Source organism: Meriones unguiculatus, chromosome 8 (assembly GCF_030254825.1).
Source record: "Meriones unguiculatus strain TT.TT164.6M chromosome 8, Bangor_MerUng_6.1, whole genome shotgun sequence".
NCBI lineage: Eukaryota > Metazoa > Chordata > Mammalia > Rodentia > Muridae > Meriones > Meriones unguiculatus.
This window is the reverse complement of record NC_083356.1, coordinates 35,853,418-35,878,048: the sequence shown is the minus strand read 5'-3', so window position 1 is coordinate 35,878,048 and position 24,631 is coordinate 35,853,418. Positions and strand designations below refer to the sequence as shown.

General features: G+C 41.9%; 1 protein-coding gene across 4 annotated transcripts in view; it reads right to left on the bottom strand.

The window, feature by feature from the left end:
* Positions 1-24,631, bottom strand: part of Adcy8 (adenylate cyclase 8) — a 217,720-nt gene that overhangs the window by 3,212 nt on the left and 189,877 nt on the right. For all 4 annotated transcript variants that reach the window (XM_060389349.1, XM_060389350.1, XM_060389351.1 and 1 more), the window contains 4 exons: positions 15,411-15,569; positions 4,959-5,105; positions 1,856-1,948; positions 222-336 (listed from right to left, as the gene is read on the bottom strand). In XM_060389349.1, the coding sequence (XP_060245332.1) occupies positions 222-336; positions 1,856-1,948; positions 4,959-5,105; positions 15,411-15,569 (514 nt within the window). The remainder of the gene's footprint in view (positions 1-221; positions 337-1,855; positions 1,949-4,958; positions 5,106-15,410; positions 15,570-24,631) is intronic.

Genomic DNA, 24,631 nt, shown 5'->3' with positions numbered 1-24,631 from the left:
ACAGGCCAGTGTAGGGTTTGCTTTGCACTTACGCAGAGGTCAGGTTCCTGCCTTGCTGCCGCATCTTGCATGAGGAAGTCCAGAAAGGTCTGAGTTGACTCTGTGTCTGTCCTTGTCAGGGTCATACAGAGCCTCATGCATTTTGCAAGGAAAAGCTTTCCTGGACTGAGGCCCAGGGCATGGGAGGGGCTGTGAGGCCTCTACTTCTAGCTGCAACTCACCGATTCGAAGTTCAAAATTGTTGAAAGAATGCTTGTTGATCTCCTGTATGCTTTCAGTCAGGGCAAGAGAGAAGTCGGCCAGCGCACACAAATGTCCCCATTTATCTTCACATTGCTGGAGAAAACATGAGAGAAAGGCACATTCAATGTTATACACATTTGCTGTCTTCAGCAGAGGTTTCACAGTCTAACCCCAACTGCACATTCTGCAGAAGGAAAGAAGCACACAGGTGAGCTCTACACACTCAAGCCATCAGCATCTCAGAGGTGTGAGATCACAGGAGATTCAATTAACACTGCAGCATGCAGGTGTCACCATGTCTTTCCTTCACATCTACGCTTGCCCAGGGAGGTTGCCACATTATGGATTCCTGAGTATGCTCACTGGGGTGCATGTGTTTGTATGAGTATGAATGCCCATCCGTATATGTTCTTATCCTTGGACAGGCAGGTTTCTCAGTCTGAAAGCTGTGTCTGTTTCCTCTGAAATGTTCACAGCGTCTGATTAAGGGATGTCTGTATATACTCAGGTAACCCCTGAGAGAGGTGCAGAGTGAGCCTCTTTACCGCTGTTTCCAAATCAAGAAAGCGAGGCAAAGCTTGAAGTTCCTGACCACCTCCTCACAGCTGAGTGAAACTGTCCTTGAGAGAGAATTTGGGACCCTACAGAGGTTGGTAGTTCAGTGAAAGGCCAGGCTCTGGGTATTTTTGGTCTTGCAGACTGCATGGTCTTGTTGTAGCTATTCAATGGTGTTATTTTGATTTTAAATGAGCAAAAGATAAAACAGAAATAGATGGGAATGCTTGTGTATAATAAGACATTCTTTACGAACGGGCAGTGGGCCGACGTGGAGTGGAGCACTTGTTTTCTGACTCCTGCCACTGAGAGCCGTACTTGTACACCAGCATGGGCTTCATCTCACAGATGTGCTTAGGGTCGTTTCCTTTAATGAAAATGTGTGCAAGAGGGCTAAGTGCAATGATGATTTAATGAGGGTTCCATCTTCCCTAGTGGCTTTGACTCAACATCATATAACATCTGTTGAGTACTTCAAAGATTACAAGCTTTATATGGGAAACATGAAAGTTATCTCAGATAACTCACAGCTCATCCATTAGCCTGAAGATAGACATTAGTATCCCCATGAATACTGGCACCTGGCACACAGTCAAATATTTTACAAAGCGGCCGCCACCAGCGACTACCAGCACCCTCGCCAACCCCTCTTAACCCCGTCCTCATATCCTTCCCTCCCTCCACTAACTACCACCACCACTACCACCCACCCACTACTCCAGACATCACTACTGCCACCACCGCATAACAGTTTTTGAGGAATAAAGTGAAAACAAGAATAAGTGTTAGGGACTTTAGTGATATCCACAGCTAAAGAACAGTCAAGGTATTTCTTGGCACATATTTTGTCCAGGTTAATAGAGAGACTCAAATAAAGCCTGTGAGTATTTTTTAACAGAGTAACAGTACCTCATCCAGCAAACCTTTTTCCTCAAGAGTTAATGTATGCCCTGCAAGCATGACAGCCCACTTTAGATTTCCCTCCCATTGTTCTCCAAGCCTTCCTCAGCACATGGCAACAGCCAGCGCCATATGTGGCCGAGGCCAAGGACCTTGCCTGTTTCTCTGGTGACAGTCCTGAGACGGCCATGTATGTGCTACCAATGGTCTTAATCTTCTCGATGTCTTGAAACCGGTCCTCCCCGAGCAGCTGCAATGGATTCAGGGTCATGATGTTAGTCTTTTTGTTTACATGTTTGTTATGCAAGGCTTTAGCAGCCTCTGGCCCATGAAAATGCATACTCTTCCCATTCACTATGGAGAAAGAGTTAACTAAAATGGTTGAGTATCCTTAATGTGGCTTCTTTTTTCTCTGAGGGTCATGCATTTAGCCATTCAAACAGTATTTATAAGCACTTGCTCCATGTCACATGGGTGTGTCTAAATACTTTTGACTATTTCAGTGAATCCTGGAATAACCGTGGGCATTTAATAAGTTTAAATAAGAAATAAAAAAAAAAATGTTTCCCAATCAGTCTACACGTTTTTGGGTTTGCTTTCAACTTGTACTTAGAATATTTCCATTCCAACCTTTCCCTGCCAGCACCCTGGTCTAAACCACCATCTAAGCCACGGGTCTAAGCCACGGTCTAAGCCACAGTTAGCATTCCGCTGTACCCATGCTTGTCCTTCCCTTCTCAGGCCTAGCATAGTGGCCAGGTGATATCATTTATGAGAAAGAACATGCCTCTGCTTGGTGTAAAACCCTTCACTATCTTCCAGCTCTACTCAGGGCCAAAGTCAGCCTTTACTGAGCCCAGTAAGGATGGCCATGACCACCATCCCCACACCAAGCTCCAACCCTTACTGTTTGTATTTTCTGCTCCGTTCTCTGACTTCTTTGCTAACCTTTGAACAAGACAGGCCTGATTCAGTGTCAGGATGCTGGTGAATTACAACACCTATGGGGCTGCTCTTCCTTCAGAAAATGTTGTGGCCACCCCCACTCTTCCTGCTCCTCTTGCCTGACTCTTGGCTCCTCTGTGTTGCTTCAATCTAAAGGAAACACACCTTCCATTTTCACACAGCTCTTGGGAGTTTGCTTCCCTGTTTTACCTCCCTTTTTCAGTCTTAGTCCTGACTTTGTTTACCGACTGTCATCTTCATTGGGATTTAAGACTCTGGTGGTAGATGATATCTCCAAGTATGTTTACAGCTCAGAACCTGATTGGAGCCTTGAGCACAGCAATGCTGAATGAGTGAACGAATGAATGAATTAACGAAAAGCTACCAGCCTTTAAGTTCCCTACATGTTACCTACAATTTAGATACACGTGTCAAGGAAGGGGAACTTTGGACTTTTATTTAGTAACTTCAGTGGGCCCATCTCCCTCTACCCCTGAATTTTTCTAGCTTTCTGCAGGCTGTGGCAGATCAGATGTGGTCCTTTTGTCTTTACTTTACAACTACTTTTCTAAACTCCAGTGTTATGAGGCAGCAGGAGTCCTCAGAACATGAGGCGGCCTCATCTTGGACTTCTTTTCTCCAGAATGATAAACTAAAGACACTTAAACAGTGTCCAATGCTTCGTTTTTTTATTTTTTAAATTTATTTTTTATTTATTAAAATTTATTCACTTTGTATCCCAGCATAGCCCCCTTTCTTGTCCTCTCCCAATCCTGCCCTCCCTCCCTCTTCTCCTCCCATGTCCCTCCCCGAGTCCACTGATAGGGGAGGTTCTCTTCCCCTTCCATCTGACCCTAGCCTATCAGGTCTCATCAGGACTGACTACATTGTCTTCCTCTGTGGCTTGGTAAGGCTCCCTCCTTAGGGGGAGGCTATAAAAGAGCCAGCCACCAAGTTCATGTCAGAGACAGCCCCTGTTCCCCTTACTTGGAAACCCACTTGGACACTGAGCTGCCATGGGCTACATCTGTGCAGGGGTTCTAGGTTATCTCTGTGAATGTTCCTTGGTTGGAATATCAGTCTCAGAAAAGACCCTTGTGCCCAGATTTTTTTGGTTCTGTACCTCTCCTTGTGGAGCTCCTGTTCCCTCCAGGTCTTTCTATTTTCCTCTTTTTTCATAAGATTCCCTGCACTCTCTGCAAAGTTTGCCTATGAGTCTCAGCCTTGGCTTTGATACCCTGCTGGGTAGAGTCTTTCAGGGGCCCTCTGTGGTAAGGTCCTGTCCTGTTCCTTGTTTTCTCCCTCTTCCAATGTCTATCCCATTTGCCTTTCTGAATGAGGATTGAACATTTTACCCACAGTCCTCCTTCTTGCTTATCTTCTTTAGGTGTACAGATTTTAATATTTTTATTATATATTAAATGTCTAATATTCACTTATAAGTGAGTATATACCATGCACATCTTTCTGCTTCTGGGTGACCTCACTCAGGATGATCTTTTCTAGTTCTCAGCATTTGCCTGAAAATTTCATGATTTCCTTGTTTTTAATTGCTGAGTAGTATTCCATTGTGTAAGTGTACCACAATTTTTGTATCCATTCCTCTCTTCTTATTGCTGTCTTTATAGGAATGAAGATTGAGCCCAGAGCCTTGCATGTGTTACCCAAGTTGTTTTCCAAGCCTGAGACAGTGTCTCTAAATCCATCAGGCTCACTAGTAGGTTCTGGAGATTCAGCAGGGTACAAAAGATGGTTGCTATCATGAATGTGTAGTCTACTTTAAAGGCTGTCACCATGGAGTTCCCCCTCACACCTTAAAATGCCCTAACCACACTTTTTAACTGATGCACTAGCCATACCTCCCTCTATGAAAGTGACATATAATCTGCATGGTGAAGCCATGACAGGGAAGAAGTGACTATATCTGATTAATGTTGATGCCACTCTGTTATTTCCCATATATATGGAATCATAATGTTCCAAACGCAGAAGCAGAGAGTAGAAAAGTTGTTCATAAAAGCGATTAGGGAGTCAAAGTGAGGTGGGAATACAGTGATATTTGTCATAGGGTAGGATGTTTCAGGTTGACAGAAGTCGTGGAGACCATTGCATACTATGATGACTAAAGTAGATAATGACGTATTGTATACCTGAACATCCTCAAGAGGCTACTTTAAATTTTCCCCCCACAGGGTGGGGTGATGATTATGTTGATTGACTTAACTAGTATATATTTTATACACTTATCAAGACATCAATTTATTCAGATAAAAATTGTGACAATTAAATAATATATTACATATGCTTAAATTTACCTCATCAAAGTCCGCGATAATCTCATTCAGCAGGCGCAGACATTCCACTCCCTGGTTGTTCATTTCTGTCTGAGAGTAAAAGTCTGCAAATCCAGGGATGGAGGCAAACATTACTCCAACAGCATCATAGGATTGAGAATATAGCTCCTGAGGCAGAAAGGAGGCAGAAATGACCATCAGAGTTCAAGATCTGTAATGCTGCTACCTGTGCACAGGAACTGCCAAAGAGACACAGGAATCCAATGTCAGGACAGAAAATAAGAAGTCAGGCATGATATGCCAACACTGTGTGTCTCAGTACCCACAGGCTGCTATAACCAAATATATCAGGCTGGGTTGATTAAAAACACAGACTTACTTCTCATGTTCTGGATGCTTGGAAGTATCTGACAGACTCAGTATATATCAAGGAACCACTTTCTGATTCAAATCTGGCATTTTCTAGCTATGTTCATACATGCCCGAAGGAGAAAGACAGCACTCTTGGAACTCTTTAATAAGCACAAATCCTGTTTTCATGGTTTGGTCACAGAGAATCTTCCAACAGCTTCATTTTTAATGGTGTGATCCCTGGCAGGAGGATTTAATCAGGTGGAGTCTCTGTCCTTATGAATTAACTCTTGATGGATCGATAAAGGTGGTATTACTGGGAGATGGTGGAGAATGGAAGGGGGAACCTTGCTGGAGAAAGTAAATTACTAGGGTATGCCCAGAAAAATATAACTTAGAAAATTTGGAGGGACATAGATATTCCATATCTTGGACCATAAACACAGAATTATCACATGGCTCAGGATAATAAAAAGTGTGTGATTTGATTGTTTGTTTGTTTTTTGTTTTTAACTGTTTGAGACAGGGTTTCTATGTGTAGCCTTGGCTGTCCTGGACTCACTTTGTAGACCAGCCTGGCCTCAACTCACAGAGATCCACCTCCCCCTGCATCTGCCCCCTCCACCCTCAGTGCTGGGATAACAGGTGTGCACCACCTTGCCTGGCTAAATTTAGAGAATGATCCTTAATCTCAGTTGGGCCAACCCTTCTGAATGCCATGCCTGTATTTTTGGCTAATTCTTTCATTCTCCTAAGTGATTGGTCCAGAGTTCCACCATTCTCTTTAACCATTGTGCTTCTGGATAACAGGTATTTCTCTTGTTTTAGCAAAAAAGCTATGGCTGGATGGTGGGTAACCCTCCCTGGTGTTAGTCCTTGTATGCACACACATAGACGTGTAATTTTATCCTCTTTTTTGCTTCAACTTCAGTAATGTTTCACCTCTTTCTGAAAGGTAAGGTCTTGGCCCCTATAATTTCTTCAGCGACTTTACCCCTGTCTTAGTCATGGTTTCTATTTCTGAGACAAAAGCACCATGACCAAAAAGTAAGTTGGGGAGGAAAGGGTTTATTCAGCTTACACTTCCACATTGCTGTTCATCACCAAAGGAAGTCAGGACAGGAACTCAAACAGGGCAGGATCCCAGAGGCAGGAGCTGATGCAGAAGCCATGGAGGATGCTGCTTCTTGGCTTGCTTCATATGGCTTGTTCAGCCTGATTTCTAATAGAAACCAGGACCACCAGCCTAGACATGGCATCACCCACAATGGGATGGGCCCACCCCATTGGTCACTAATTGAGAAGATGCCTTATAGCTGGATCTCATGGAGGCATTTTCTCAACTGAGGCTCCTTTCCCTCTGATGATATAACTTATGTCAAGTTGACACACAAAACCATCTAGTACAACTTCCTTCCCAGACAGTCCTCTCCTTTCTTTCCTGCCCTCTCCATTCTGATCCCTGTTCTCCGTCTTTTTTAAAGAGAAAGAACAGCATACTCTAGATCTTGCAGGCATGTGTGTCTATCAACCAGTCACTCTTCATCCTGGCTTCCGTCTTTCTTAAACTATCTCTCTCCTCTGTTTATTTCTAGTCACATCTCAAGCTGGAATGAAACACATAGAGAGAAAATCATCTAATTTGGGAAAATCAGTGTACCCATGCCAGTTCTCTCTTTTCTGGGCATCCACATAGCTTAAGACCTTGAGTCTCTTGAATTTCTGTGAATTATCTTGTTTTCTCATGCTTGCCTTCATTAAGGACTTGTTTTTGAAAAACCTTTCGTCTATTTTGTCCCTGATTCAGTGAGTGGTTTACATTGGATATCTTCACCTGATAGATCTCATTCATGCTCAGCCTCTCCACCACCCACACAGATTCGTTTCCAAATTCATATTCCCCGATTGTTCCTGGGGCTTTGCTCACCCTGCATTGTTCTTACACTCTTCAAACTATAATGGTACAAGCTCAGTGTCTCTTCTCTTCATCACGAAGTCTTCCTCTGTTTCTTTATTCTCTGTTAGAAATATCACAGTTGGAAAAATCTACAAAGGGAGTGTCAGTTATCTTTGACTCTTGGTCCTGTCCTGTTGCCCTCATTTTAGTGTTGCTGCTAATTTTAAAAGTAAGGCTCTTTCAACTGTCTTGCCTTACCACTAATAAAGAAGCTTCCTGTTCGGAGGCCTCCAGCCTTTTTATACTAAGGTGTTCTCTATACACCACCTGGAGTGATCTTTTTAAAGGGAGCTGTATACACTCCTCTAGTCTTAGAACCCTCCAATGACCCACCGTTACCCTCAAGATAAAGTTCTAACGCTACATCATGACACAGATTCATGGCCTCACTACTACCACCCCTTTAACCTAAGTGCCTACAAGTCCCCAATTCTTTGGGCTCCTAAGACACAGAAACATTTCTACTTTTTTTTTTTTTTGTGTGTGTGTGTTGGCGTTGAACTCAGAGACTGAATGCTTGCGGTGTTCCACTGAATTATAGAGTCAGTTTGCTTTTCTACTTCTGTGTCCTTGTGTAGCTGCTGTCACAGGTGCCCTTCCTGAGTGACACTACACAACTGTCAACGCTCCTGGTTCTTGTGTGTCTTTCCATCGACCACAAGAGGGCACTCTACCCATGTGACCAGTGGTTTTGAAGAGGCGTGGAATTAATGCACACAAATTGGGTCAGAAAACCGCTGATGGGAAGCGTTGTTTTGTACAATCTTCCTTCATTCCTAGAGCCATGTAACTTTCATCTGTCATATTAGGCTCCCGTTGCCCACTTGGATAGCTGGCCTACCCGACAATGCATCGTACATCAGTGTCTGCTCTCTCTTTGTTCCATTCTGTATTTCCTAGGATCTCCTTCAGGGAGGTTGCTGCCTCTTAAGCTATAATTTTCAAAGTTTGCTTCAAGAGGAAGCCAAACCTTTTCTACGTCTACCACCTGTTTCTTGACGGGAAATTTTCTTCCACCCTGGGGGATTAGCTCCTCAACCAGGCAAATTCTTGTTTCTTATCTTCACTAACTATGTAGAGATGAGTTTTACACATAATTTCTAGGTTCTTGTGTGTGGGCAGGAGGCTGAGTTCAGTGTTCTCAAGATGCTACAAGCAGCTCTGTAATACACCCTCTGCCCCAGCATCATTGTTTTAACATCTAGTGCTTTCTTTAAACATGAAGGTGAAGATATATGCTATTCACCTTGGCGTGTTCAGATGCATACTTTGCCCATGGAACTGTTATAAACAAACACCCACAGCTAGTTATTATGTTATTTAATGACTTCTTGGTCTTTTTAGGAAATATTCAAGACTAAAAAGTACTTTCAGACGAACCTGTGAGTTGTAACAATCCAGTGACCTTTTCTAGTTATTATCCTCACTTCACAGGTAAGTAACACGAGACAGAAGAATTATGTTATTGTCTTGGCTCGCACAGCTGACAGTGCAAGAGATAAGGCTGGAAGGTTCCAGGGCTTCTTTGTTCCACATATTCATGTGTACTTCCTTCCTCGTGCCCTAGGTCTGATAAAGATGCTGTCACTGATTCATGATCAGTCGTGAGGTTGAAGTGTGAGTCAATTTGGTTTCATCCAAAGGAACAAAGGCAGCAGATGACTGGCTGAGCAGAGTCGTAGATCAGAGAAGAGCAGCAGAAAATGGCTTCTTAACGGGGGATCCTACCTCACTTTAGCCTTGAATGGGTATGGCTACACGAGGGAAGCTAATTCTGCCTTGTAAATTAGAGTACTTGAGTAAGTAGGCTCACAGAATTGTATCCTCCACACGCCTGTGGTTTGGAGGTAAAAGTCTCTACCACTCAGTTGCCTACACTATTACTACATGAAGGCTGCTATCGCAGAGTGACTTGAACAACATATATTTATTTTCTCATAAATCTGGAGGCTGGAAATCTGAAACCAAGGCACTTCAGAGGCTCTTTTGCTCAGACTGTAAATGACCATCTCCCCATCATCTTATTGTGTTCTTCACTCTGGGTTCTAATCCCTTTTCTAAGGATGACAGTAAGGTGGTGTAGGACCACCTTAATGACCTCATTCTAACACGACTATATCCCCTATGACAACTACAGTCTGATCTCCTTGGGCTTAGGATGACACACATAAATTTTAAGAAAGCATAATTCATCCCAAGCAACTTCTTTTTCTATTTAAAGGTAGAAAAGAAACAATCCTACCCTCTGAAATCGACTCCACAGTTACATAGCCTGCTTCTTCTTAGTCTCTACATTATAAGTGCATCCACTGTGTGAAATGGCTGCCCACCAGGGCTTCTTAAATTGTGTTAATACATTGGAGTTCTGATGAATCCTAGCCCCTCCCATATACTTCTCCTTCTTTTCATTTTGCAACCTGCCAGCATTCTGAATGCTTTGATTTCTTATTTTACTTTTCATGTGTTTGTGTGTATGTGGCGTGTATAGACATTTCTATGTATGTATATGTATATGTATATGTGTATAACTGTTTGCATGCTGTGGACACACATAGGCATGTGAAGACATGAGGCTGATATTTGGAATTTCTACCTTTTTCATTGAGACTGATTCTCTCAGCTGAACTGAGATACCAACTCTGTGTTAGTCTAACTACTTGTTGCTTCAGGGTTCCTCTCTCTCAGCCTTTAAAATCATTCTTATTTGGAATTTAGAAATTCCAAATAAGGGTGCTAGGTGTTCAAGACCTTGGTCTTACACTTGCATGGCTGGTATTTTATCTACTCAGCCATCTCTCCAGCCACTCCTTTGATTTCTTAAAAATGAAATAATGGTAACGCCAGCTATGTTTACTGAGCAATTATATCCCAAGCACATCACCAGAACACTGCATGCATCATCTTATTTAATGTTCACAAGAACTGCTTGAGGCAGATATAATTAAGGTCTTTATTCTATCTAGAGAGGTTGGGGTTAATTACTTTGCTTAAAATTCACAGTTATTAAGGGGCAGAGCAAGAATTTATAACTGGATAGTCTGACTCCAGAGCCCAAGCTACTGCTAATGGTGGCAATAACAATGATGTGTTCATTTAAGAATGACAGCAATGCTAGTCATGATAAACAGGAACAAATATTGCAACTGGAAACGTCTTTAGCGCAATATTTGAATGGAAAGTTGATTTAACTTTGGAGGGAACCTATGTTAGACAAGAAAACTTGAACTTGAAGAATTAGGGACTCAGTTCAGCTCTTGACTGTTGTGTCTATTGGAAGTGAGAGGAATGGAAAAGGGTGGCTGGGAGCCATTTCTCCTCTTGTCCAGATGCTAACTGGTAGAGAGAGTGTCCAGGAGACACTAATATCCATGAAGACAAATGCACAAGTACAGGCTCTCAGGTGTTGCTAGGTTAAATACATAAGAGAGCAAAATGGGACCTTCTGTTTTCCCTCAGGAATTGGAACCAGAATGGCTCTATTTACCAATTCATTGACTGACACAAAACATGTAGTGTGTCTCCATCTTCATGAGGGGCAGGAAAGGGAACCTGTACAATTGGGCTAGCCACATGGGGGGAGAACTTTTTTTCATCTTAGACATAAAAAGTCCTTGAGGGGATAAATACCAGATTCATGTCCAGTCACTGTGACTCTTCTCTCTATACCCTACCCAATTAGGTGAGGTGGAAGATTTTATGGCGAGTTTTCCCCATAGGAGATCAGAGCAAAGAATGTGGAAAGAGAGATGATGACCCCTTCAGATGTGGTCACATGACTTTAGGCAGCCAGGTGGGCTCTCTGACCTTTATCCCCTCAGCTGTGAAAGGGTGCTGGCTCTTCCTCTGCTTTGTACCTGGTCACACTGAAATACTCTACTCCAGTTGGCTATTTGGTCTACTGCATTGCAGCTGGCTGTGGCTTTGTCACTGGTCTTAGTGACACAGTGAACTGCCTTTATCCTTGTCACCTTAAGTATTGGGTGGAGACAGCCTTGCAGAAATTGCTGACTACTGTGATTTAAACATAAACTGTCCCTATTGGGCTCATGTACTGGGGACTTTGCTGTTAGCTAAAGAGATTTGGGAAAGTATCTGGATACTGAGGGCCCTAACCTAATTGATGGGTTGATATTTTGATAGCCTTGCATTGCAGAAAGTAGGAAGTGGCTCACTGGGCATGGATCCAGACACATACCTTATCCTCTGCTACCTACTTCTTACTTTTTCCTAGCTGCATTGCAGTGAAGTAAATAGCTCTCCTCTACTGTGTGCCTATACCATTATCCTCTGTGTCACCACAGGCCTGGAAATCATGGAGACAGTGTGGACTGAAAACCCTGAAACCATAAGCAGTACAAGCTTGTCCTTCTTTAAGATTCTTGCTTAGGCATTCCACCACAGTAGTGAAAACATACACACACACACACACACACACACACACACACACACACTAACTCAAGAGGTCTTGATGTCTCTTTCCTCATCTCCATTGTTTCAGTTAAGGACACAGACAAATTGAGGTGGCATATTCAAAGCAAGATGATTCAAGTTAATATACAACAACCTTAACCAAAAATATAAAGAGATAAATAGAAGACCCTAATATACTCCCTGGGGACAAAGCCTCAGAGCTCTCATCTGATTAGATTAGCAGAAATGAGAACGGCCCAGAGAGATCTTACACAGGAGCAGCATAGCAGTGGTCTTGAAGAGCTCTCTGAAGGAACAACCAACCTCATGTGATTTCCAGAGAATACTGCCTCATTGCTTTCTCTCCCTGAATCTCCTAGCACCCCCATTGGCAGTCCCCAATGGGTGCCAGAGCCCATGGGTGGTTTTGATGTAATGTACCCAGTTTATCCCCAGCCTTACCCTGGGCAAAGTAGAAAAGAGGGTGAAGAAGCTTGGAGAGTCATATGGAAGAGATTCATGTAACCTGCGAGGTGGTCGCTTTATTTAACTCACTCAAAATTAACTGCTTTCAGTATTCCATCTGTTTCTTTCTATTCTGGGTTTAAATAAGCTAAAAACATGCTGTAAACTGTAGATGGATAGATGAATATAGAAAAGCTATAATCGGTTTATTGTCATCTTTTTCTGTGGGTTGGAAGCATAGGTTTGGATCGTTTAGGGAATTCTTAAAACTCACACTCACCCACTCCTCCACTCTGGATGTTGACTTGGGAAAACTGCTCTCCTCTTCTCTTGGAAATTGTGTTGTCTTCTGTGCCCTGGCTGCTTCTTACACCAAGTGAAGCCAGGGGAGAAAGAATGTCTGAGACCTGCTGGCCTTCACTGTTATTCAAATGTCTACTCAAATGTCGCTTTTCCTCTTAGAGGCTTTGTTTGATCCTGTTTAGTGGGGTTTGGCGCACACCCCAGCTGAGTACCTGGTCTTGCACTTATCCAGTTTTCATTCATTTCTTGAGATGATGAACTCAGTCTTTCTTGGCTCTTCCCCAGGTGGGCGTCTCGCTGCTTTGATGTTATGACTATAAGGCAGCTCTACATCATTGGTTTGGGGCTCCCCTCTGATGCTCCTGTGTTTCTGCCTCTCTGTCTCTCTGATGGTCATGATTGCTGCACACCCACGTTGTCTGAGATCTAGCAGCTCTGAGAAACTCTTGCAACACAATCTCAGGAAAACCAGGCCCAAACACAACTCTATAATAATTCATCCGTTGAGAAGGGTGGGTAGCTTTGACCTGTATTGGAGAAGCCCTCCCAGGAGCCAAGTGCTTCTGTAGTTTGATTTTCAAATTGTGCTTTTACTTTTACTGTTTTTTTTTCCTTCAGTGGCTTGGATGTGACTATCTCAGTTCTGTTATCTAAGGTCCCAAGGCAAGGGTCACAAATTTAACATCTTTGGGGGGCTTAGATGTAATATAAATGATAGAGTGTGGTTGGACCAATTGGAAACTCCATTGTGTTCTCAAACGCTGATGCACAAACTAAAACAAGCCATTAAATTAATAATCAGTGGTTCCCTGGCTCAGGCTTTTCTAAGCAATAGCCTGCTGTCCCCTTCTTCTAAGGGTTGTCAGCCCCTATTGAGCTGATTGTAAACCTTATAATGAGAAGATAGTCTCTAAGACAGGGGACATTGCCCTTATACCACCTTTTTCAGGAGTCAGCTGGTTTTGCTTGAGTGGTATAGGAAAAGACCAAGGATCAGATTTGATGCTCAGTGATGACCAAAGTTGGAGCAACCCATGTCTTTGAGCTCACCCTCTTGTGAAAATCAAGCAGCTGTATCATTTCATCTTCGTGAGACTTCTTGAAGCAGAGTCCAAGGATGACCTCTGGCTGTTAGTCCATAGTGCCAGGTCTGCCTGAGAGTCTCACAGAGCAAGGCCAAGCTCCCTCATACACCGAGCCTCTGGCATGTACATCAGCATTCAGTTTCCCTTGGACGTTGCCAGGTTAGTTCAATGATTTCAGTGTTTTCATTTCTCATCTCTCCCATCAGCACCATTTTTGAGTCCTTTACATCTACCTCCCACAGATGGAGCTCACCTCCTTGATGTCTCCATCTACTCCTAGGTTTCCCACTGAGGTCTTAACCTAAGTAGTTTTAGGGTCTCTGATTAGCTCTTACCTTATCATCTATAGATCTGTGTTCTAATCCACACAGTTCATTGACTATGTTATGTGCGAAACTTTCCCAAGCTCCCATTTCACTTAAAAGGGTTTCAAGTCCTCACAATAGCCCCAAGGCCTGACTGACAGGCCCTGGCTAAGTTCCTGTCCAGGTATATTTAATAATATACTTTAATCTTTGCAGCAAATGAATGGTGTTCTCACCAAATTTGTGTCCATTTGGAATGTCAGATCTTATTTGGAAGTCTTTTTTTTTTTTTGTATATATTACTAAGAGGAGATCATCCTAGATTAGAGCAAATCCTAGATCTAATGTCTAGTGTCATTAGAAGAAAGATGTCTTTATAGGAAAGGGTTTTTGAAGATGTAGGCATAGATTAGAGAGATGTTGCCACAGTCAAAAGAAGATTTGGAGGCCACCCAGAGCTAGAAGAACCTGTGGAGATGGCATGAACCTCCTAACACCTTGATTTGACAATTGTTGAATTTCTCTAAGTGGACCTTCAGTATGATATATTATGAAAACACAGTTGATAAGAACCTACTACACGTGAGGCATTGTGCTAAGAATATACATGCTTCCCACATATATCTCTACCCCACACTTATACAGCTACTCCCATGCACACATATATGCATGTCATACACACACATATTTGTGTAAACATACATGTATATGCACATTTATCTATTACTTTAAATTGTGGTGAATGAAATATATGCCACATACACAGCTCACCCCTTCACCCTGTAGCTATTAGCTCAGTGGAATTAAGAATATTCACTTTGTTGTGTAACCATCACTATCACCACAGAATGTTCCTCAGCTTGCAGACCTGAGCAACAGGAACTTCCTATTCCATACGCCTCCAATCCCTGTCAGCCATATTTCTGCCCTTTCTCTAAGTATTGATATCTATATGTACCTTATGTAAATGGAACCATACACAGTATTTGTACCTCTGGTGATTGGCATATTTCGCTTAGTATAAGGTTGTGCTGTATTGTGTTCCAGGGCATCCTTTCTTAAAGATGAATAACAATCTCTCTCTCTCTCTCTCTCTCTCTCTCTCTCTCTCTCTCTCTGTGTGTATGTGTATGATATCTTCTTAATCCATGCATTCATCAATGAATACCTTGGCTGTTTCCACCTTTTAGCTACTATAAATGAGTAATAAGCATCTCATCTCTTTGAGATCCCTCTTTAAAAATTATTTTGAGGATATACTTAGAATTATTGGAACTCTGTTTCTCCAATGATATTCATGATATTTTATTTCATATATTTGTATACATTTTCATGTATGCATGCACATATATGAAACTTTGAAATTCCAAACAGTCTTTAATGAGGATCTTTTATCCATCTAATGGATGAAGTATTAGTTGCCAGGGGAGACAGTGTATAAATTTCATTGCATCAGACATGTTACATTGCCATGTGGTAGTGGACATAGTCTTTTTTTTCCTCCCATGAGTGTGACAGAGTTTTCCAGAAGCTCAGAATCAGGGTGATCACCTGTACACCCACCCGTTCCCCACTGACTAGTCAGACCTGGGCTCACCTCATTGTCTCTGTCTTTCTCCAGGAAGTGGCGGGCCACGTGGCTGGGTAAGATATTGCGTAGCATGTTCTCGTTGTGTTCCCTCAGCTCCTTCATCTCAATGATCTCCTCTTTGGCCTGCACTCGCCAGAGGAAGTCCAGGCGGGCTGTGTACTCCAGCTGTAATTGACAGGAACCAAAGAGAAGCAGCAGGTTCAGGTATGTATGTCTAGAAGGTGTGGGGGAAGGTTTCCCTGGGAGTCTTCACAGGTGAAACAAAGCCTGATTTTGTCATCTGAAGCCAAGCTATATGAGGATGTCCAGAGCCTGCAGGGATGTGCACCTGTTCTGCCAGGTGCTATCTGCATATAGGGCATCTTTTCCTGTGTGGGATTATCTGGCAAAACCCTTGTCCTCTATGGAGGATAGATGCCATGGGTCTGGGAAGTTTTCCATCTGCTTGATATTACATTCTTTTTGTAATGAACTGTCACTAGAGGAGACAGGAGCAACTTCGCTTTTTCATTCTTATGTGGACACATTGATTAAAGCTTATGTGAAGGAAAGCAAGATGCAAGCCAGAATGATACCCTTATTAGGAACTCAAACCCTGTTGGATCTCAGTAATAAACTTCCCAGCCTCCAGAACTGAGTGAATAAATTTCTGTGTATAAGTCACTAAGTCTAAGGCATGAGATGCTGTGAGGGGATATATCTCTCACAGGGCAGAAGCTTGTCAACACATGAGAGTGTTAAATACACACATGTCACTCAGGTGGCAGCCATTATGTTCCTTATGTATTTTATGCAATATACAAATATTAAGTCCTTCAATCCAGGGAATTAATCAGAAGATGGTATTTTCAGTCACTATTTCACAGATGAGGAAATCAAGACAAACATATAGGGGTGAAGCCACAATTTAATCTTACATCTCAAAATCAGTTCAAGTGTCTGAACTATCTCTGACTAAGACATAAGGAATAAATGGATGGTGGAATACTGGAAAGATCTTGGGCTTTGCGTCAGACAACAAAAGCTTGGAGCTCTTGGTTGTAATCACATGAACCAACAGTGACTTAATCTCAGTTTTCTTGTTTCTGAATTAGAGGTGAGTATCAGTGACCATGAGAGAGCAGAGGAAAAATTACTTAGGAGGCTTGACTTTACACATTAGTTTTCTCTTCACCTTACTTCCTTTCTTACTATAGCTGGGAAACCTCTCTTCATGGGTGGCTCAGAAGGCATCTTTATCTTAGCTTTTAGAGTATTTTTTTTTATTAATTATACTTTATTCACTTTGTATCCCCCCATAAACCCCTCCTTCCTCCCCTCCTAATCCCACCTTCCTTCCCCTTTCTTCACGCATGCCCCTCCCCAAGTCCACTGATAGGGGAGGTCCCCCTCTCCTTCCTTCTGATCTTAGTCTATCAGATCTCATCAGAAGTGTTTGCCTTGTCATCTTCTGTGGCCTGGTAAGGCTGTTCCCCCCTCAGGGGGAGGTGATCAAAGAGCAGGCTAATCAGTTTATGTCAGAGGAAGTCCCTCTTCCCATTACTATGGAACCCACTTGGACGCTGAACTGCCATGGGCTACATCTGTTTTAGGTTATCTCCATGCCTGGTACTTGGTTGGAGTATGAGTCTCTGGAAAGACCCCTGTGTTCAAATTTTCTTGTTCTGTTGCTCTCCTTGTGGAGTTCCTGTCCTCTCCAGATCTTACTAGTTCCCTCTTCTTTCATAAGTTTCTCTGCACTCTGCCCAACAGTTGGCCATGAGTCTCAGCATCTGCTTTGATAGTTCAAAGTCCTTAGCAATGAGCATGAACAACATGCACTACTGGTCACATGGTTGGATGCTTCAAACTCAAAGAATTAAAACATTTAGCGAGTTTCTGTGTTTTATTTTCAGGTTTAAGTGGAGGCACAAGGTCATTTCTTTGGTTGTATTTGTAATAGTAAAAGCTGGAAATGATCCAAGAGTTCGTTCAGTTGCATGACCAAACTATAGCAACATAGTCAGTAGAACATATTGCAGCTATAGAAACAAGTGAAGACTGTTTCTTTATTCTTTTTTTTTTTTCAATGCAGTTTATTCAGGAACCTTGAACAATCCTCGGACCCTGGGGAAGGCCAGCCCACAGCTTAAATAGCCTCTGGGTAGCCAACCCAGGCGTGCCACGTGGGCAATGCAGATAGGTCCACATACATGGAAGCAAGCCAGATCCTCGGCCTTAGCCAAATGTGGAGTTGTTCGTGACAGAGAGCCCTCACCATCGGGAAGGTGGAAGGCGGAAACCAGCTCCATCTTTAAGGCATAGCATTCCGCAGCTCTCTACAGTTCCCCCCTTTTGTTTTAGACGCATCAGGCAAGAGTAGAGGTCTGATCTCTGATATTATTTGATGGCTTGGTCTCCAAGGGGACAAACACATATTCTGTCACATATATTAGTTACTTAAGAACTTAAGAGCACTCCTTCCTCCTTTACACACACCTCCACGCCCATGTTCACACCTTATATTTATTATAATCACATTGTAGGTGGTCGGATTTGCATTATTAATCTAGAATATTACCTGTGAATTGCATAATGAAGCATATGGGCAACTGTTTTTTCATTAAAAATAGAATTTGGGGAGGAGCAAAGGCATCGATAGGCCCAAGACTGGTGAGGTTACCAAAGCCTATGGTCACCCCAAGTTTGATGTCATATACCTGTAACCCAAACACTTAGCAGACAAAGCCAGGAGAATCAAGAAATCAAGTCTATCAACTATACAGTGAGCTTGAGATCATGTTGGGCTACATGAAACACTTTCCAAACCAAACCAAACCAAACCAAACCAAACCAAACCAAACCAAACCAAACCAAACCAAACCAAAGAAAACATAAGCTTTTTCAATAAGAGAGAAAAGTTTCGCTGTGACATCAGGTTCTATGTTTCTAGCTCCCTACTCTTTTTAATTAATTAATTAACTAATTAATTAGCTAAATAAACAAATAAATTTATTTCACATGCCTACTCTGAACGCCCAGAAACAGTGAAAATGTGCACTTCCAACTTGTAGGTTGCTATAAACTGCTTAAAATACCAGTTCCCATAAACACACTCTCTACTTTTGCCTGAAACAGGTAGAAAATTTTAGGGTAGAAAATTCATAAGTTTAAATTTATTTTAACATCATAAACAAGTCTATCAGAGACTAGTGGGTTATGTCAGAATATCTGAAAAATAAGCTTAAATAGGATTGCAGTGGTCAGAGATATGACAAATTGAGATTCTGTAAGACTAAGAACTGGAATGGAAACACAGGAAGCAAGTTAAAATGCATAAATTCACAGTGACTTAAGGGACCAGACTCATCCATCACCTTGGAATGATATTGAGTAATAAAACCCACTGCCTAATTTCACTGGGAGCAGATTTAAAGGGAAAGAGTTTCATACTAACTTTGCTGTATGAGCTACACTTGTAGATGATATATAATTGATGAGGGGACAGCTCTCTTTTATAGTGTATTCCAGCTGACAAATTATGGGCTGCTGATAAAATTAGTATGTCACTATAAAATAAATGAATATAGGCTGTTATGAGTAGCTGCTAAAATCATCAAAACAGAGATGAAAAGATATAATGCACCTCTTAAATGTAATTTCAAAAGAAACCAATTAAATATTTCATAAAACACTGAAACTGAATCTCACAGAACAATCAATGAAAACACAAATAACTGAGAAATATGTTCAGTAGCCTTAGAGGATGAGTTGGCAAGCCAGACAGAGAGACACTACAAAATTCAGATGGCTCTCATAAATTATTTCAAGAAAAAAAAGAAGATGGAGGGAGATCATAAAGATTTAAAATGCCTTAAGAGATACATCATAAAATAGCAAAACACAAACTTTACATCTCAATTCAAAAAAACAATCTTCAAAAATAACTTCACTTAGTAAACAGAAACATGGCCTAATAGTTTGACAGAACTAATCAACTTCTGTTTTCTTTTAAATTGTGTGTTAATGGCTTTGTGATGAAGTTAGACGCTACAGAATTATTTTTCCAACTAAAATGGGAGGATGTCTGGGATTAGTTTCAAAATAACTGGAGAGATGAGTCAGTGGGCAACTTGCATGAGGATACAAATAAAACAGGCTGGACATTGGTTGGTAGGTCTTCATAAGTTCGTTACACTATTTTATTTATTTAGGTATACGTTTGAGTTTTCTATACAATAACACAAATCTGTGTGCGAGGGAGCAGAGTGAAGAAAGCAAAGCTGCTTTCGATTGCTCCTCCAAATCTCTGAGTCATCTTAAAAGTCATTCAGGTCACAGGACTTCCTTCTAACAGCCAGGACAATTGCTCTGATATATCTTCTTTAAGAGATATAAATTAGGACATGGATGTATTGTATAGATCTACAGAGATGACTCATGAAAAAGCGTTCTGACACATGTAAAATGTAGATTTATAAGAAATTCTTATTATGCAAGGCGTGTGTGGATGAGGTCAGATGAAACCTTTGCTTTGAATCTTTTCTCTTTCAGGCTCAAGAGCATCAGGTTTTGATTTGTCAAAAGAACAGGATTTTCTCATCACTGTTTCCAAACACAACTCCCCATCTTAAAATGCATACTAGGCTGAAGTACAGAATAATTTCTTTAGCTTTTTTGTTGAAGATTCATTTCATTGAATTTGAATCAGGAACATGAGGGGAAATCTAAAAGGCCAGACCTAAGCCAAGATTTAATTAGAAATGAGACAAGAACAGCTTAGTTTCGGCCTGATGGAACTAAGAAATGTACTGGTTCAGTACAGCCCAGACTTGTAGGACAGTGGGTATCATGAAGGCAGGTGTCACACATACTAATCCTCACAGGTTAATAATCCTGCTAGGCTTACCGAGATCTATTGCATCCAGTACATGCTTGATTCCAGGAATGAGTGAAACACAGCCTCCGCTCTTACTTGCTCATATTGAGTGGTGGCTGGAGGAAGGAAGAGCTTGGCTCAGGCTTGCTTGTTAGTGCAGACATGAAGGGAACGCAGAGTGTATGCATGGCACATTAAAAGTGAAGATTCTTTATAGCATTTTCTCCAAGGTATCAGTTGAAGTGGATTGCATGGCTTGATTTTCATCAAGCCTGGATGGACACAAAGTTCTTGTCTTTGTGCCAGGCTAGTCACATGACAGCTAGTATTGACAGAGCCAGGTCTGGGTTCAGGAGCTGTTTGCTCTAAGAACTTCATATGTATTCAACATCACTCAATCATACAACAGTTTAACAGATGAGGGAGTGTCCATGAGGTGAAGATAGTGTGTGAAGATCTCAAAGACAGAAGCTGGCTTTGAATCCAGAACATAACTCTCATTGGTGGCATCTAGCTCATATATGGTGTGTGTATGTGTGTGTGTGAGTTCATTCAGCTTTTCTGTGTCATAATTTTCTCTTCACAGATTAAAAAAAATGAAAGCCCCAAGACACTGAATGTATCAAAGTCTCTGAGTGACATTTCTGGAACTCACCCAAGGACACTGGGTTCTAAGGCTTGGCTCTTTGAGGTAGTTTCCAGCACCAGACATAGAAGTAGGTGAGTAGAAATATTACCTTATTAATCTCTGTCTCTATGTACAATTGTAGCTTTCTCTGCTATAAAAGAAGATGCCCAGGCAAAGCTTAAACTCCCAGGGATGCCAGTGTATCAAGCATAAGGTGGGAGGCATCTGATTACTTGCTCTGCCTGTCCAACATTCTCAGCATTCACCTGTCTCAGGCAGAGGAGGAGGAAGTGTTTGGCATATCATTTAAACATTCATGCAGAATGAAATTTCCCAATTATTCAGTTGCATAACTGCCTCTGTCATTCTGGAGAAGTATAATTACACATCCCACACCCCCACCCCAGGGCACTGCTGTGTGCCAGGCATCAATGGGTATTTTTCAGTCTTTATTAAAAGTAGGGGGCCTCTGAGTCACAAAGGGAAACAGGGAGCAAGGTCAGAAGTGGGCAAGCTGTAACCATGATGAACAGGACCCCATTGGATGCTATAGATAGACACCAAGTGATTCAGTCCTGCAGAAAGCTGTCTCTATATTGAGAGGCAGGGCATGTTACAGAGACAGACTGTAACCAGAAACTATGGAGCATTTGGATTCCCATTTCATTCTGCCTCCTTTCTTTCTTTCTTTCTTTCTTTCTTTCTTTCTTTCTTTCTTTCTTTCTTTCTTTCTTTCTTTCTTTCTGCTTTGTGATCTCAGAGGACTTGAGTCTCTGCTCCTATCTTGGAACCAGATAGATAGCAATGACTTCCCTGTCTGTGCCAAAGGTTTATTTTCAAGCCGCTAATAACATTAACTAATATGTGCTAATAACATTAAGCACATATGTGTAAACCAGTGAGATAAACTTATTGTTATTATGGCCCATATAAAGCTACAACTTTACAAAATAGAACCTGTTATTGTCATATCTATTTTAAAGTAAATTACTGAAGGTCAGATATCTTTATGATGGAGTCAAGATTTGAATACCAGACTAATATCTCTCTATCTATCTATCTATCTATCTATCTATCTATCTATCTATCTATCTATCTATCTATCTATCTGTATATGTATATGTATACCTATATCTATACCTGCACCTGTACCTGTACTTATATAGCTTCTATGATTATGAGAGCAGTTATATAATTTTAAATACCTTTAAAAACGAGAAACAGAGAATTCTCTGTTTAGCTCCATTTTTTAATTGGATTGCTTGATTTATTGCTTTTTAACTTCTTTAGTTCTTTATATATTCTGGATATCAGTTCTCTGTCAGATATAGGGTTAGTGAAGATTCTTTCCCAGTCTGTAGGCTGTCGTTTTGTTCTGATAACAGTGTCCTTTGCTTTACAGAAGCTTTTCAGTTTCATGAGGTCCCATTTATTGATTGTAGCTCTTAGAGCCTATGCTGTTGGTGTTTTGTTCAGGAAGCTGTCCCCTGTGTCAATGAGTTCTAGGTTCTTCCCCACTTTTTCTTCTAACCGATTTATTGTATCTGGTTTTATGTTGAGGTCTTTAATCCACTTGAGCTTTAGTTTTGTGCAGGGTGATAAATATGGATCTCCAACCAAGGACCATGTCTGGATATAACCTAGACCCCCTGCTCAGATGTAGCCCATGGTAGCTCAGGATCCAAGTGGGTACCCTAGTAAGGGGAACAGGGACTATTTCTGACATTAACTCAATGGCTGGCTCTTTGACACCCCCCACCCCCACCTGAGGGAGGAGCAGGCCTGCTAGGCCACAGAAGAGGACTTTGCAGCCAGGCCTGAAGATACCTGATAAACCAGAGTCAGATGAAAGGGGAAGAGGTCCTCCCCTATCAGTGGACTTGGAAAGGGGTAGGGAGAAGATGAGGGAGGGAGGATGGGATTGGGAGGGAATGAGGAAGGGGGATACAGCTGGGATAAAAAGTTAATAAATGGTAACTAATATTAAACAGAAATGAGAAGCAAAATGAAAAATATCCATTGTCAAAAAATACCAGGCCATTAGGAAGCACTTCCACACTCTTTCCTTACATGACATTTTAACACAATTAGACTTTCTGCTTTCCCAAGGAGAAATGCAGAAAAGGATATATTAAGTCAGTAAGGAGGCTCAGGCACGGAATGTGTAATTCACGGGGACTCTCACTTTGAGTGTCTTCTCTCATCTATGTGTGGGGGATTCCTCACTGCTTGGTTATAATCCCAAGATGGCAGTCAACTGAGTCCATGGTAGAGGCAGCCCCTGATCCCCTCACTTACAGATCCACATAGAGACTGAACTGTCAATTGGCCACAACTGTCTTGGCCCTCTCCATGCCTGTTCTTCCTTTGGTGCATCAGTCTCTGCAGGACTCCCTGGGCTCAGATCTTTTAGTTTTGTTGGTCTCCTTGTGGGGTTCCTGTCCCCCATGTCCCTCTAATTCCACCCCTCTCTTCCTCCATAAGACTCCATGTGCTCTGCCCAAAGTTTGGCCCTGAGTCTCAGCATTTGCTTCGATTCTCTCTTGGGTGAAGCCTTTCAGAGGGACCTCTATAATAGACTGCTCTCTGATGACTCACTCCTGATGATGCAGCCTTGCCAGGACACAGAGAAAGAGGATCCAGGCAGTCCTGATGAGAATTAACAAGCTATGCGCAGATGGCAATAGTGGAGAACTCCCCCTTCCAGTGGACTAGGGAGAAGGGTTGAGGGGAAGAGGGAGGGAGGGTGGGACTGGCAGAGTTGAGGGAGAGGGCTTCAATTGGGATATATAATAAATAAATTGTGAAGAGAAAAAAAAAGCAGAAATCTCTCCAAGATTGTGGAAGACACAGCTGGGAATAAAAATGCCTATAAGGAAAAAAAAAATCTCGAGATGGAGTCCACATACAGTCTTCCTGTAGGACAGTCTCAGTTGGTTCTGTTTCGAGAGTCCTCAAAAGGGAATGGGTGGTGATTTGTTACAATTTGTGTATCAGTCTAAGAAGTTCTCCCGTATTAGTGGAAGCCATGCAGTCCTAAAGGGCAGGACATGTGTGCTCAGAGACAGCCAGACCTTAATATAAACATTCTGGAAGCAGCTGGACTTCCACATTTACCTTACTATTGTGCCACACGTTCAGTGCAGGCAACACACAGAAAATCATACCCACACTGTGGGACTGGGTGCCTCTGGTCAGAATCAGTATGGAGAAAAGGTCTTTGGTGAACTCTGAGGAGAGACTAGATTCAAATTCTAGCTCTAATGCTCGTCTCCATTGCTTGACTGCTTCATCTGTAAAATGGGAAGGATGAAAACTCCCGTTGGGGTTGTTGATGGGATTAAGTAAGGAGAGTGAAGTATCCAGTAAGAATTTAGCAGTTAAATCCCCATTTCCTTTACTTAACAAGAGTATACACTACTCATTCTTTTCTTGACTACATTTTACACTCCACCCGACAAACTTGTTACAAATAGCTCCAAGTGTGTATCTTTGAATTATTGAGACTTTTTAATTGCTTCATCCCTGGTTGCCTGGGGTTTTTAACCCCCTGTTTCCATGGTGATTTACCAGGGCAATGTCTCTATTTCTGCTCTGGTTGACACCTTTCTTGATTTTCTTTCTTTTTGTTTTTGCTTGTCTGAAGTGAACGTAGACACACGCGTGCGCGCGCACACACACACACACACACACACACACACACACACAAAAAAAAAAAGTTGGATGAAGAGTATAGCAGCA